Source organism: Alligator sinensis, unplaced genomic scaffold (assembly GCF_000455745.1).
Source record: "Alligator sinensis unplaced genomic scaffold, ASM45574v1 scaffold527_1, whole genome shotgun sequence".
In the NCBI taxonomy this organism is placed as follows: Eukaryota; Metazoa; Chordata; order Crocodylia; family Alligatoridae; genus Alligator; species Alligator sinensis.
Window position 1 is genome coordinate 1,147,196 of NW_005841958.1, and position 15,464 is coordinate 1,162,659.

At 42.6% G+C, this 15,464-nt stretch overlaps 1 protein-coding gene across 4 annotated transcripts in view; it reads right to left on the reverse strand.

Annotated features, from left to right (window-relative positions):
* Window positions 1–15,464, reverse strand: part of GRK5 (G protein-coupled receptor kinase 5) — a 193,131-nt gene that overhangs the window by 145,868 nt on the left and 31,799 nt on the right. For all 4 annotated transcript variants that reach the window (XM_025200172.1, XM_025200171.1, XM_025200169.1 and 1 more), the window contains exon 2: window positions 13,177–13,272. In XM_025200172.1, coding sequence (XP_025055957.1) covers window positions 13,177–13,272 — 96 coding nt within the window. The remainder of the gene's footprint in view (window positions 1–13,176; window positions 13,273–15,464) is intronic.

A 15,464-nucleotide genomic window follows, 5' to 3' on the forward strand; every position in this document is an offset into this window, starting at 1 on the left:
GACATTACCAGGCGAGCTGTTGATTACCTCCAAAAAGCCCTAAGCAGACACTGTCCTATCTGCCTGACACAGCATTCGTTAGCATACCACAGGCTGGCTATAGTCCATGCTGTGGGAGAGAGGAGGAGAGGATCTCTGCTTAAGCAGCGAGTGATGAGAAGCAGCAAGTGATGAGAAGGCACGGGGAAGCCAGCAGACCCTGCTGGGCCTGCAAGTCTCTACAGGAGCTCTGGCCAGGGAGCAGAGGGGAGGGACCAGCTCTGCTGTAGAGCAGAGAGCCCCACCTAGCCCAGAGAGCACGCTGGGATGCTGGGGGTGTCTGGTTTAGCTTAAAGCAGCAAAGGCTCTGGGACAGACATTGCATAAACTGGGTTGACCCAAACCAGTTAAGTTTGATATACTACATTCAACCAGGTTTATCTCAAGCTGGTTTCAGCCATTTTCAAACTGGTTTATGCGTACTGAACATCTGTTCCATTTAAACCAGTTTCTGATCACTTAAACCGGTTTATATGTAATGTCTGTCCCTAGCCTGGAGGTCCCTTCTAGCCCTACTTTTTTATGATTCTATGATCTGACATTGTGGTCCCTATTTTCAAGAAGGGGAGGAAGGAGTATCCGAGTAATTATAGGCCAGTCAGTCTCACCTCCATCCTTGGAAAGGTCTTTGAGAAGATTATGAAGGATCATATTTGTGGGAGTCCAGCAGGAAAAATAATGCAGCAGGGAAACCAGCATGGATTCATAACAGGTAGAGCATGCCTGACCAACCTGGTTTCATTTTATGACAGGGTCACAAAATGCTTAGATGCAGGAGTAGAGGTGGATGTTGTTTTCCTGGATTTTAGGAAGGCCTTGGATACAGTATCTCATCCCATTCTCATAAATAAAGAGGCTGTGACTTAGATGTTTACATAGTCTGGTGCGTGGCAAATTGGCTTAACGGTCGCACCCAGCGAGTGGTAGTAGATGGGTCGGTATCGATTTGGACGGATGTGGGTAGTGGGGTCCCTCAGGGTTCAGTCCTTGGACCTGTACTTTTCCATATCTACATCAGTGACTTGGATGTGGGTGTGAAGTGTACTCTGTTCAAGTTTGCGGACGATACTAAATTGTGGGGTGAAGTGCACACTCTGGAGGGTAGGGTTAGAAAAGTGGGCAGTACACAATAGGATGCAGTACAACAAGGACAAGTGCAGAGTGCTTCACCTAGGGCACAAACATATCCAGCAGACCTACCGGCTGTGAAGTGACCCTCTCAGCAGCACAGAAGTGGAAAGGGATCTCGGAGTCATAGTGGACTCCCAGATGAACGTGAGTCGTCAGTGTGACGAAATCATCAGCAAAACTAACTGCACTTTATCATGCATCAGCAGATGCATGACAAATAGAATGAAGGAGGTGATACTTCCCCTCTATGTGGCATTGGTCAGACTGCAGTTGGAGTACTGTGTCCAGTTTTGGGTGCCGTACTTCGAGAAGGATGTTGATAGACTCGAGAAGATCCAGAGGAGGGCCACTTGTATGGTTAGGGGCTTACAGGACAAGCCCCATGAGGAGAGACTGAGGGACCTGGACCTCTTCAGCCTCCGCAAGAGAAGGCTGAGAGGTGATCTTGGGGCTACCTACAAATTCATTAGGGGAACGCAGCAAGGGACCGGAGATGCTCTACTCACCAGGGCGCCTCTTGGGGTAACAAGGAACAATGGTCACAAACTGACAGAGAGCAGATTTACGCTAGATATCATGAAAACCAATAAAGGTGGCCAAAATTTGGAATGGGCTTCCAAGGGAGATGGTGTTCTCCCCTACCTCAGGGGTCTTTAAGAGAAGGCTGTTAGGCATCTGGCTGGGGTCACCTGACCCAGCACTCTTTCCTGCCTAGGCAGGGGGTCAGACTCGATCTGCTGAGGTCCCTTCCAACCCTAGCATCCATGTATCTATGCATCTATGACATCCTTAATCTTCAGCACCATTTCCTGCAGCACCTGTGTCTTCCCTAAAGGTACCCATAGAGTTACTCACCCAGACTGACCATATTCAGTTGAAGATATCTTACAAGGACACAGCTTGAGATAAGGCTACCAGCTATAAACCTATTACAGCATTTTGTATGTTGAATGGATGTAATAATAAAATCTGCCAGCATGAAACTGCCATAACATGCTACATAAAAATTAGATACTCAGTTCTAGTCAGTCAGTGTCATGCCATAAAACATCTCTGCTAGGCTTCGGATCCAACAGTACATACCATTGGCAACGTGTAGGGGGTGCACGTAGGTGCACGTGCACCCCCTGAAATCAGCCATGCGCCCTGAGATCAGCCATGACTATACGATGAGTGGCTGACACTGCATCTGAAAGGGACCTGGTGTTAGCAATAAAAACTTAGGATTCCGGACTAGCCCAGGGATTGATACGACACCTCATTCGAGGAGTGTCAGAAAGGCTTTATTTACTACAAGAATTTAAAATTAAGTCAAGTGATCCCAAACTAAATCAAAGTCCAGTAATTATCTATAAGGTGATGATTTCTCACCAAACAGGTGATGAAGAGGCGGTCTGTTTCTCTTCAACTTCTCGAGTAAGTCGGGCGCATCAGCAACTGTTGTGAGAGAGATTTCTCACTCTTGAAGTGTGAGAGCTGTTTGCTGTTTTACTGCCTTTTTGTACCCTTAGTTTAGCATCTTCAAATCATTTTTTTTTAGTTGTGTAAATCAAGAAAGAGTCCCAAGCAGTAACTGACAGGAAAAACTTGCTCACTACTGGTTATCAGAAATTTTTAATTTGAATGAGTTATCTTCTTCAATAGCAAGAGGTTATCCAGTTTGAAAAATAGCAAGAAACTGATTAACAGCCAGGAAAAAACATACTAAATCAGGAGAAGACATCTATTACATATGGAGAATGTCTCTTCCTGCACGTAAACATGAGTTAGTCGCAAAAAAAAAATTTACCATGCTAATTAATTAAAGATAGACATTTCATATGGTTACATACTAGACACCTAGGAGTCCGCTTGAAATCATTCTGAATATAGCAAGATAAGCTGGAAGAGATACTTCATTATTCCTTCTTAGATGGCTTAGCCATGAACTCACATCCTCTTGCAATATGCAGTTAGCATTATTATTCTGCATTTTAACTTTTGTGAGTAGGCCCACACTTAGCATGAGTTTCAGAGTCATGACCGGGGGGGGCTGCATTGACCAGAGGATGAATAGATGAATATGAGCCAACAGTGTGCTGAAGTCACCAGCAGGGCAAACAGAACTCTGGCCTGCATCAGCTGATGTGTGGCTAACATATCCAGAGAGGTGCTCCTCCCGCTCTATTCAGTGTTGGTGAGATCACAGCTGGAGTACAGTGTCCAGTTCTGGGCACTGCACTTCAAGAAGAATGTGGATAAGCTTGAAAGGGTACAGAGAAGGGCCACCCAGGGCCTAGAGGATAGGCTCCAGGAAATGGGTTTGTTCAGCCTTAATAAGAGAAGACTGAGAGGTGACTTGATAGCCACCTACAAGTATGGTCAGGGGTGAACACCAAGATCTAGGGGAGCAACTCTTCAGAAAGGCATCCCTTGGGAGGACAAGGTCTAATGGGCACAAGCTAGTTGAGGAAAAATTTAGGCTGGATATAAGGAAAAACTTCTTTTCTATAAGGGTATCTAGAATCTGGAACTCACTCCCAGTGGAGGTGGTGCAGTCACCATCCCTGGAGGTGTTCAAGAAAAGGCTGAACAAGCACCTCATTCAGCTCATTTGAGCCCAACTACCTCCTGCCCGTGGCAGGAGACCGGCCTTGATGATCTTACAGGTCCCTTCTGGTCCTACTATTCTTTGATTCTATATGAAGCTGAAAAGTGAAGCACGGAAAGAACATTATACCCAGTGCTGATTACTGTTTACTTGCAATATTTTCTAGTGATTTACCTAAACACCTGGGCTAGGGACAGCAGTTACACAAACTGGTTTAAGTGATCAGAAACTGATTTAAACCTGTAACAGCACAGAAGTTCAGTGCACGTAAACCAGTTTCAGAATGACTGAAACTAGTTTAAGATAAGTCCGATACTACACTCAACCAGGTTCAACTGATTTGGGGCAAACCGGTTTATGAAACTTGTGTGCCAGGCCCCTTCCTGGTTCAAGTTAAATCACAGTCCCTCAGCATCCCAGCAAGTTTTCCAGCCCTGGGCTGGGATGTGCCATCTGCTCCAGCAGAGAAGGGTTGGGAGAGGGGGCAAACCCCGGCTGGGGTCTGGGGCCAGGGAGAGGGAGTTAAAGTTCCCTTCCTCCCAAGCACAGAGCAGAGCTGCCCTGCCCTGCCCTGCTAAAAACTTACTGCTGGCTATGACTGTGGACTACAAATCGCAGAGGAACATGGAAGCAGGAAGAGGAAGTGATGAGCAACCCTGAAGAGTCCTGCTGCTGTGTTTGTGCAATGCAGATCCCAGAGACCTCAGGGGCAGCAGGAAGAAGAAGCAAACACACAGCCCATAATGGCTATGTGCCAGAGAGCCGTGCTGTAGTGCCCCCTGGTGCCTGGCCTGAATCACTGCAGGTATGTGGCTGCATTTCCTGACTCAAAAGCAAATGTCTGGCCAGTTGTTTCTCAGCTTAATCTCTGCAGTTTAGACTAACCTGCAAAGACTAAACTGAGTCTTAGTGGGCGGACGAGAATCTAAACTTAGTGGGCGGACGAGAATCTGATGGTGTTCAACGCCGATAAATGCAAGGTTCTCCACCTTGGGAAAAAAAACCCGCAGCATCCTTATAGGCTCGGCAGTGCTATGTTGGCTAGCACTATGGAAGAAAGAGACTTGGGGGTCATCATTGACCACAAGATGAACATGAGCCTGCAATGCGATGCGGCGGCTAGTAAAGCGACCAAAACGCTGGCTTGCATCCATAGATGCTTCTCAAGCAAATCCCGGGACGTCATTCTCCCCCTGTACTCGGCCTTAGTGAGGCCGCAGCTGGAGTACTGTGTCCAGTTTTGGGCTCCACAATTCAAAAAGGATGTGGAGAAGCTTGAGAGAGTCCAGAGAAGAGCCACGCGCATGATCAGAGGTCAGGGAAGCAGACCCTACGATGACAGGCTGAGAGCCCTGGGGCTCTTTAGCCTGAAAAAGCGCAGGCTCAGGGGTGATCTGATGGCCACCTACAAGTTTATCAGGGGTGACCACCAGCATCTGGGGGAACGTTTGTTCACCAGAGCGCCCCAAGGGATGACGAGGTCGAATGGTCACAAACTACTTCAAGATCGTTTCAGGCTGGACATAAGGAAGAACTTCTTTACTGTCCGAGCCCCCAAGGTCTGGAACAGCCTGCCACTGGAGGTGGTTCAAGCGCCTTCATTGAACACCTTCAAGATGAAACTGGATGCTTATCTTGCTGGGATCCTATGACCCCAGCTGACTTCCTGCCCTTTGGGGGCTGGACAGGGGGGCTGGACTCGATGATCTTCCGAGGTCCCTTCCAGCCCTGATGTCTATGAAATCTATGAGTCAGGCCTGGGCTTTTTGATTGTCTGTACTTAGCCCCAGGGTGTCCAAAGCCCATTTGTTAAGAACCTGTGAATGACTGACCTGCTAAAAGGTAGGATTTGCCCAGCCCCGCCACCCAAATTATTCTCATTTCCAAAGTCAGAGACTAATATTCCCAAAATATTTGTCATGTTTCCATCATGCATTAAAAACAGAATCCCAGCAAGCAACTGAAAAGCAAGTGTCTGTCACCTTAAACATCCTATGCTTTTCTTCCCCCTCTTCCAGAATATATAGGGCCAGGTTTTCACTTACACAAATATACTTTCATCAAAAATGGCTTTAGAGTGGGTGTGAATTATCATCACCACTATTATTAGTATCAGTACAGATTAATTTTCAGTATCTTTCAATTATATTTGCAATAATGTATTTTACCAAAAATGTTATATACTGAAAAATTCAACCGATTTTTTCCTCAGTTTGAATTTTTGTTAAAGATTCTTTTGTTTTTTAAATTAAATTAAAATGAATTCTATTCCTAGGTTTTGGTCTGAAAATACTTTGTTTTTAGTTTTTGTTTTCCTCCTTCCTTTGTTTTCTTTCCAATTTCCCCATTTTTATTCTTCAGAAGGGGAGGAAGGAGTGACAATGGAAAAAATAGTTTTCAATTTTTCATCAAAAACGGAAATATTTCATTTTAATAGAAAATTTCCATAATCTATATATTTCAGCTGGAAAAGCCATTTGCAATTGAAAAAAAAAGTAAGGAGAAAAAAAAAATCAAGCAGTTCTATTATATCTATATAAATTTAGCTGCAGCTATGGCTATCTATAGTTGTATGTTGTATATGTAAAACAGGAGAGTTTTCAGAGAAATGACTCAGATATCAATAATAGGAGTAATAAGCAACATTTCCATAATTACATATTTCTATTTAAGTATACAAAAAGGACGCTATTATTCTAGTGGCCTTTGAAAATATATGGAAAAGTCAATTAATACAGCAGCTAATCTGCAAATCGCCCCGAAGCACAATTCTAGCCACAGAATTACCTTTCCTCAGCTCCTACTAAGCCTTCTGCACCTAAAAACCTAGACACATGCACAAATATTCACACACAAAGTTAAGTAATCCTTTCACACACTATTCATTCCATCCAGGAAGAGCACACACCAACTGCAGATGCTTCCTCAGCCTGACAAAGGGTATTTAAACATGAAAGTTTGCTAAGCAGAAGTTTTCCAACTATTTGAATTGGTCTAATAAAAGATATCAGATTTACCCAAAAACCTTGTCCACACACACACACACACACACACACACACACTTTTATTAACTGTTTGCAAAAATCAAAGCTTTCTTTGCCTTACTCCTTTTCTTCACTGAGATCAGTAGCAAAATCTCAATTGACTTCCAACAGAAATAGAAGGATTTTATCCTAAATTTATCCCTACGTCTTTCTCCCTAAACCCAGCAAATACTGAATTAGTTTTAAAGTGTTTCCTTAAAAATTAAGCAATGAACCCCTGTATCAACACTGAGCACTTACAATTTCAAAGCTCTGCAAAAGTATTAATTAGTGTTAATGACTTGTATTACCTAATAAGATAAAAGCAAACCCTGTGGGTTACAATATCTAATTCCTATTTTAAATGATAGATGAAAAGCATCTTTTAAAGGGGTTATTTACTTCACATTCCCTTTCTGTCTTTTTCCATCATAGATTTTGGAAAATGTTGGGCATGTCTTATGGCATTTCTCCTTTTAAATCATAGACAAGGATTGGTAGTGCTTTTGTCCCAAAAGAAGGTGTCAGTGATTTTATTTCTGAAATGTGTTGTTTTTTTATATTGAATAGTACTGTGTTAATGTGAGCTCCCAAGCATTGTTTGGGGAGGAGATGTGGATCCACTGCCTGCTCTTTATGGGAAACAGCAATGGCTTGCTTGGGTTTTTTCTGGGTTGCCATTGCCAAGGCAATGCTTAATGGATTAAGTCTTGTGAAATAAATTCTGTAAATAGAATGTGGGCTGAGATCATTTAAACTCATTTCCCCTGTGTCCCCTTACAGTCCTGGAAGCTGTCAAACACCGGCTGCTGGCAAGCAAACTTTTCATCCAGTGTTAGTCTTGAGTCTCACTAGATGCATAAAACAGTTTGTTTTTCACATACTTTCTGTGATGGTATTACAAAATTACAAAAAACCCCTTCTTAATTCCACGCATTGCCATAAACTGGATACAGTTAATCCTGCAACACCCCTGAAGATTATTCTGTTTGTCCATCATTAGAACATTAAAGACTTATGTTTCTGGAAGCATTACATTTGAGTCTGAAAGATTTTAAAGAAAGAAACTGTGATAAACATGGGTTTATAGACAATAACATTTTAAGGAAAGCAATATCATTTCAAATGCGGTCAGTATATATAACATAAGGCAAGTTCTTTGTCTCAAAGAGTTTTGTCTCGTGAGTTTATCATTTAATTTAGATGAATGCCTGACATGGACAGCATGTCAAAATGAAGAAGACAGAAGGCAAAACCCTCATACGAAGGCTGTGTTGTGAAGGAGTGGGGGTGAACTGTTTCCATCAGAGAAGGAGTGAGCCCAGGAATGGGGAAGAGATGGACATAGATTATCAAGAGAATGGGCAGCAGATGAGCAGAAGGAGAGACTCTTCTTTTCTCCTTCAAAAATGAATCAGCTTAAGTTTTTCAGTATTAACGCAATCCATAGATCCACATAGCTTTTTCCAGAGCAATAAATCATTTAGGAGGTTTTTAGCAGTTCCTCCAATTTTGACATATTTTGATTTCAGTCATCCATGGACTCCTCTCTTTCCATGCTGAGTGTCACAGTGGAAACCTTCTTATGCAGTCCGGAGGGGGTACAGCAGGACTTTAACATAAGCGGGAAGTGAAACAAAGATGTATATCCACACCATGGGAAGAAGTTGTCACTACAATGCTGTCAGTGGCTGGATTAAGAAAAGTCATACATCTCCAGGGATGCTACCACCAAGAAAAATAGGAACCATGGCAGGTAAACTGCCAAAGATGGGCAGCTGGACATCACAGACTGCCTCATCTTTATACCCTATTGCCTTTACAATAAAACTGCTAGTCCTGACACTTAACCTTCAGGATATGGTGATTCTGGAAAGGACCACTTAACATGGTAGATCATTTGGGGGTATTTTCAATTGCCTGCCATTACAGGCCGTAATAACCCATTTCTATGATTAAACATGCAATAGCCTATGAACACTTACTTCTCTACAGAGTTCAGTACTTAGTACCATGAACAGGCCCAGCTGATATTAACAGAAGACAAAATGACTACTCAATAAAATAAAATTATTCGTGTGTATAAGTGTTTATCAGCTTGGACCTTGAGATGCATGCAAGAAAGTCACTGGCTTTGTGAAGCTCTGTGGAAATAATTATGGTTTATACTTGTCACTGTGTTAACACTACAGGATAATTCAGCCACATGAGAGCTAGCTGTAAACTAGCTAGCTAGGGTACCTGTTGCAGTATGGCTGTGGCAACATCGAACTCAGCAAAATTCCCCTGAGAAGCTGGGTAAGTACTTGGTCAGTTCATCTGCCCATGCTGCTGGGACCTGGCCACTACTAAAACCCAAACTTAAAGCTAGATCAAAAAGGTCTACACTACACTGCAGTTGCAGTGCAGTGTCTACAGTATAGACACACCAACACTTAAGCCCCCTAACAATTCTGCAGTGCCTTCCATCCATAGATCCCCAAGTTTTTTAAAAATATGAATAAATAAAGTGCAGGCACAACCAAAAACTCAGAGAAGCCCAGTATGTGGAAATGTCACCCTTCTGATGGCCTCAATCATATTTGGGAGTGTGAACTTGTATTAGCTAGTTTTTACAAAAAGACAGCTTACAAATCTTGTGGTTTGACTGTTAGCCAACATAGTCTGTTCATCCTGTCTACAATACATTTCTCTCACGGAAGAGTATTTTTAACAACTAGTGAACTCATCCCTTCTGAAAATGAAAGTTCACAGTTAATTCTGCTATATGTGGGAAAGCAGCAATTTGAAATAGGTTAACTGCCCAAGATTTTTTCTTCTTAAAGTAAGCAACATTACAAGTGTTAAAGAAGAGTTAGTGTTAATGGTGTTGATCCTTTTGATTGTATAACCTAAGTGTAAAAGTTTAACAAGAGAAAACATCAGACTTATCCTAGTTACTGTATGTAATCCATGATAAGACTCCTCTTTACTGAAGGAGTTAAAGTTTTGTAATAAACTGGGCATGCTACAAGCTGGATTTCATGACACCCAATCTGCTATAATGCAACAAATCAGTGTAACATAACAAACAGCAGACGTATTCTGTGGCACAGCCTCCCCATAAACTTCAATCTTTTGGAAAAAAATCTTGATTTATTATATAGCTTTTGGACAGTTGTAAAAGAAAATTTGCCAAAGATCGGAATAATCAACTCTTTCACCCAAGCAGTTTTTTATGAAAGAATAAAGCACAGAATGGGTCTGAGCAAAATAAATAAAAATTCCACACTTTTAACCAACAGAACCTTTTGCGTCATTCAAAAATATTTGCAGACATCAACAATCTTTTATCATCTAAAAAGCACTCCAGCTTTCAGAGAGGGGGCTTTTTTCTTAATTTTTCTGTTATTTGTGGCCTTTTCACTCTCCCGCCTGTGCCACTAACTGATCTTGTGTTTGTCAAAGCAGTATGTTGCTAATTCCCTATACCCCCTGAAAACATCTCTGTTTTCCTAATCTATTATCTGAGAGTTGTAAAAATGGCAGTATATAAAATTCACAAACGGCATTTGTAATAGGATTAATTGTAATAAATGTTTCCATCTATTGAAAGGGATACTTAGTACTTTTGGAAAACTAGCTGCTTAAATGCAGAAATGCTAGTTGCTTTTCCCTATTTTGAACCCAGGGAAAAGAGCTGCAAACAGAAACATACATTAGCCATTCATAATAAATATACTAGCCTCATTCAGAGCAAGTAAAGGCATTACTGTTGCATCCTCTCAAGAGCCCTGCTGTTCCACTTGCCCGTGTAATTAGCACACAATGCAGGCAGACTTTCCTGGCAAAAGGTGTTGTGTACTTTGAACAAAATGAAAGAGGAAAGATTATTAAAAAAAAAACGTGTTGGGTGAACGGCTTCTTAGCTAAGCAGCACTTGCAGAAAGATGTTTCCAACATTTGCTTATTTATCAACACAGTTACTCCCCAATGTTTTGATTTGTATATCTGTGAAGAAAAGGGGGGGGCGGGAAGAGGGTTTTATTAAGCGAGTCTTTCAGTAAGACACCAGATGATGGATAGTCAAACACAGAGGCTCCTGTAAACAGAGAGAACCAAAAGGTATGAACTGACTCAGAATTGTGTCAACAGAGGTTGCAGACCCTGGGTTTATTTCAGCCTTCCTGTTTTTCGCAGATTTCTTTTCGTGCTGTACTTTTTTAGACACAGCTTCTTTTCAAGGCGCTCCGGTGGGGTGCAGGAAGATGCAAGATTTCACATGGTAAATGTGGGCGCTGAGACTCGCATACATAGAGTAGCCACAATAATAGTGGCAGAAGGTCACTTGCAATCAGTGGCTCACATCTGCAAAAATTAAGCAGCATGCTTTTGCACGGGCACCCTTTGCCATCAGAACCTAAGAAGCATGAACACAAATCCCACGCTCACAAATGCTTTATATGGTAAAACAGACTGTAGGCTGTTGAAGAGTATCCAAACCAGTAAATGGAAAACATGCATATACTGTATGTATGTATGTATGTATGTATGTATGTATACGTGCATATGTACATATATACAAATAAATAAATAAATAAATAAATAAATAGGATACACGCCAGCCTCATCCCTCCCCACACCCATACAATTTAGGTATTTATTTACCTCAAGAGTCTGAACCTGCTATCCTTCACACATTTAGGCCTATTAATGTCAATGAGGATTTTCACCTTTGGTAACAGGCTGCCCCAGAGAATGCTACATCTTTTACAAAAATGCATTTGAAAGATGTGATAGCAAATACAAATAACACCCCCTCTTCCCCCAGCCCCTACATGGGATCTTCATTCTCAGGAACTTAATTAAAGAAGAAGCTTCACATCCTGCAAATGCCTTGTGTACTTGGGTTGAGATGAAACTTTGTGCAGTCTCATTAAAGTTGGGTGATATACAACACAAGATGAATGAGGGCTGTAGACCCTGGACCTTAGCCTTCCAGATTCCCATCTGTACCAAAAATACCTCAAATACATGATGTTTGCAGTGGAGCTACATCTGCCACCTGCCACCCAAGGGATTTTTTTTTTGCGCACGCATTTTGTTTCTGGCCTATTAATGAAAAGATGCAAAATAAATATCTAGGAAAGAACTGCCACAAATAAATGTCAGAAATAACATGCATAAAATATTATTTCAGAAAAAAAAAAAAAACCTTGGGGCACACTGAATTTTTAACCGTCTTCCTTCATGGTTTATTGTGCATTTCTACACAGCAGGAGTCTTATTAGATGCACTTTCCCCTTTAGGAGCCAAGGTTAATGGAACAGCAGAGATAATTCCTTGTGTAAATGATAATATATTAAGCTGACTTGCTTGCAGCAGGTTCAGCATCCTTAGATACAGTTCCAAGGTTTGCGTGAACATAGAGTAGGTAAGTGCCCATGAACTGAAAGGCTCTACTTTCTCTTTTCTTTCTTTCTTTCTCCCCCCTCTTCCCTTTCCTTGCACATTTGTACATTTTTAGCTACCTTTTGCTATATAACAGAAAGTGAGGGAAAGGAAAATTCACTGGAAGAGACCGTGAATGAGAGTTTCAAAACATTTCATGTATTTTCTCTGCATATTTGGAGCATAAATCATGCAATAACTCCAGCAGTCAGACTCATGATTACCACCAAAGTCAGACAAATTATGGCACTTGCTATCTCCGTCATGACAATTTCTTGCCTTTCATTCATTTTCTGCCACTGTCTGGATTTAAAGACAGAGGAGAAAAGGAACTTAGCTAAAGTTAACCCCTTAGGGCAAGAACAGTAGCCATGGTTTCAGGCAGCAATTTAAGGGGATTTATACCTGCTAACTTTGCTCAGTAATGTAGCAGTTAAGAAAATGAGGAAACTTGACAGACATGAGTAGGGCAGCTTAAATGCTATAGAAATAGCCATTGGAAACTCCATTTCCAAGCCTTCAATATTTGTTTCACATCAATAAAACACAATATTTTAAAGAAGAACGTTTATGAGGCATCCATAAAAATGGGCAAAGACAATGTTGTAACATGTATGGCTACTCCTGACCCATTTGGCTTGGCTGTAAGGAGCGCATACTATTGTGCGTATCACGCCAGAATAAAATGAATATGAATGTCCAACCTTGCTAAAAGCATCTCTGATTTTACCAGATTTATTTTTTCTCTTTGACAACAAACATGCAATGGAGGGTGAAGCAGGAAAGACTTTTTTTCCACCATTGAGCCCTTTTTCCACCACTGAGCACCATGTTGGCCCCAGTATGGCCCAGACTGGACAACCATGCCAACATGACCATATTTAACAGAGACTTCTTAGATGAGTCCGTGTTAATACCTGCTTTTTTTCCTACGGTGCTTTTGAAAGAGAAAAGGACTCTTACCTATTGTTCTTCGGAGATCTTCACAATGGCTAATGTGAGGGAACTTCAAAATGTCCTTCCACTTCTTGCTCTTGCCTTTGCGCTTTCCTCCACCCCCTGCAGAAAAAGGAGAAGAGATGTCAGGATTCTATCCTTTTTCAGGGTCATAGCTGATCCAGACCTGGGCACCCTTCACTTATGCTGTGATCAGTCCAGTAATAGTCCCTATAAATAAATTTTAAAATATCACAGTCCTTGTAGATCACAAAAACTCGGCGGTACAGCAAAGCTGGTGTTTCACTGACATTTGACAGTGGTATTCACTGAGATAAGTCACAAAGGCAATGTTTCAACCAAGATCTGACTTACTGAAGTCTGGAGGTTTGAGGATTATATGAGACCAATATTTTCAAGTTCAGATATGAGGGTGCTGGACTGAGCAGTTCTCATGGCATTTAAACCCAAACAGCCCGTCACTACATGGAAAACAAAGCAACCTGTTTGCAAAGTTTCTACCTTTGAATTTCTCTAGTGGATTTGAATAACAATCTAACTTTGGGTCCAACTCATCTGGAACACAAGGGGTGGTTGCAGAAATAAAAATTCAACACCCCTTGTCTACACTTCAAATTACAGTACTTATATGAGACATACACTTAAAGTGGCAGTGCCTTGGGAATTGCATACATGGATCACTGTTAAGAGCATGGATCATATTTCTTTTTTAAAGAAAAGGAAAAGTAAGTTACTTCCACGGGCTACAGGAGAGCTCACACTTTTATAGATTTTGGTCTTTCTTCCCTTTCCTGATACTATTCCCCCCTCAGCTTTCTTGGACTGGGCTGGACTGGACTGTTCTCATTGCGAAAGATTACGGATTGGTAGGAAGGGCATAATCCGAGGCCTATTATTGCTCCTAGGCACCACTTCAAGATGTCAATTCTAAGACAATAACTATCAATCTTTCATTAACGGTTTTATTTTTAGTAAATAACAATTATTTTTCTATATCACTGTGTATAAAAACAGAGTTCCCAATGAGAGGAGGAGCCTGGACATGGGGGATCAGCATAGATTGCTACCTACTGTTCCTCACACAGAGTTGCCAGCAGTTATTAAAACCCATCGCTTTATCTTTTGAACTCTGCCACTAAAGTCCCAGGAGTCAGAGTCCTAAAACCTCTGCTCTGACAGACTGGGTGGGCTACTAAAGGCCCCAAAGAGTACTCGGATAGAACTAGGGGCCTAGACAGAAGTTACCATCAATTCCTTGAAAGCGCTCTACAACTGTGCCCTGACATATAGGGCTGTGTGAAGCTTTGGTCCCCGATTTGATTTGGTGGAGACTCGGCCTAATTCGGTGGCCAAATCTCTGAATGCGAATCAAATTAGAGGACCTCAGAAAGATTCGGCGATTTGGACATAGACACAGCTTTAAATGTTTTTTCTACATGCCTCTAGGTACGAGGCGGCTCATGAATGCTGTGATGCTGGGGCGCATGGAGTGCCTCACAGAAGCATGGAGGGCTCCCCAGTGCACTCAGCAGCAGACCCAGAAGTGGACCAGAAGCACTTCCGGTCCACTTCCGGGTCTGCCGGGCAGCACGCAGAGGGGTTCCCCCACGCTGCCCCAGCCCAAAGACTGGTGCCTCCTGGGTCTGGGGTGGCACCTGGGGTCCCCTCAGGACTGATCGCTGAGCCAGGGGGACACCGGGGGGAGGGGGGGGACAGTGTGCTCCCCAGTGGACCCAGAAGTGGATCGGAAGTGCTTCTGGGTCACTTCCAGGTTCACTCCCAAGCATGTGGGGGGAGCCCCCCCCCCCCCCGCTCCTGTGGGATGCTCCATCCGCCCCAGCAGTGCAGCATTCATGAGTCGTGCCTGGTACCTTGAGGTATGTAGAAAAAGCATTTAAAGCTGTATCTATGTCCAAATCACTGGTTCTCTGAATCAGCACTGATTCTTCAGATTCGGATTTGGCTGAATCGAATCAGGGACAGTGATCCGAATCAATTAATCGAATCACTGTCCCTGATTCGGGCTGAATCTGAATCCGATTCGTATAGGGCCCATTTCACACACCCCTACTGACAAAGTGCATGGCTGCAGAGTGCTTCAAAAGTGCCCAATCATGTGACAAATTAACCCTCATTACATGAGAGTTCAAATGACAGTGCTCAGAAGCACAGCAACTTTGTTAACTTGGCCCCCCATGCTGTTTGCACAGTGAGAGAGGGGAGAAGGGAGGGAGCTGGGGCTGGGGTTTACTCAGCCTGCGCTGGGCAGGGGGACTGGAGTCCCCCCTGCCTCA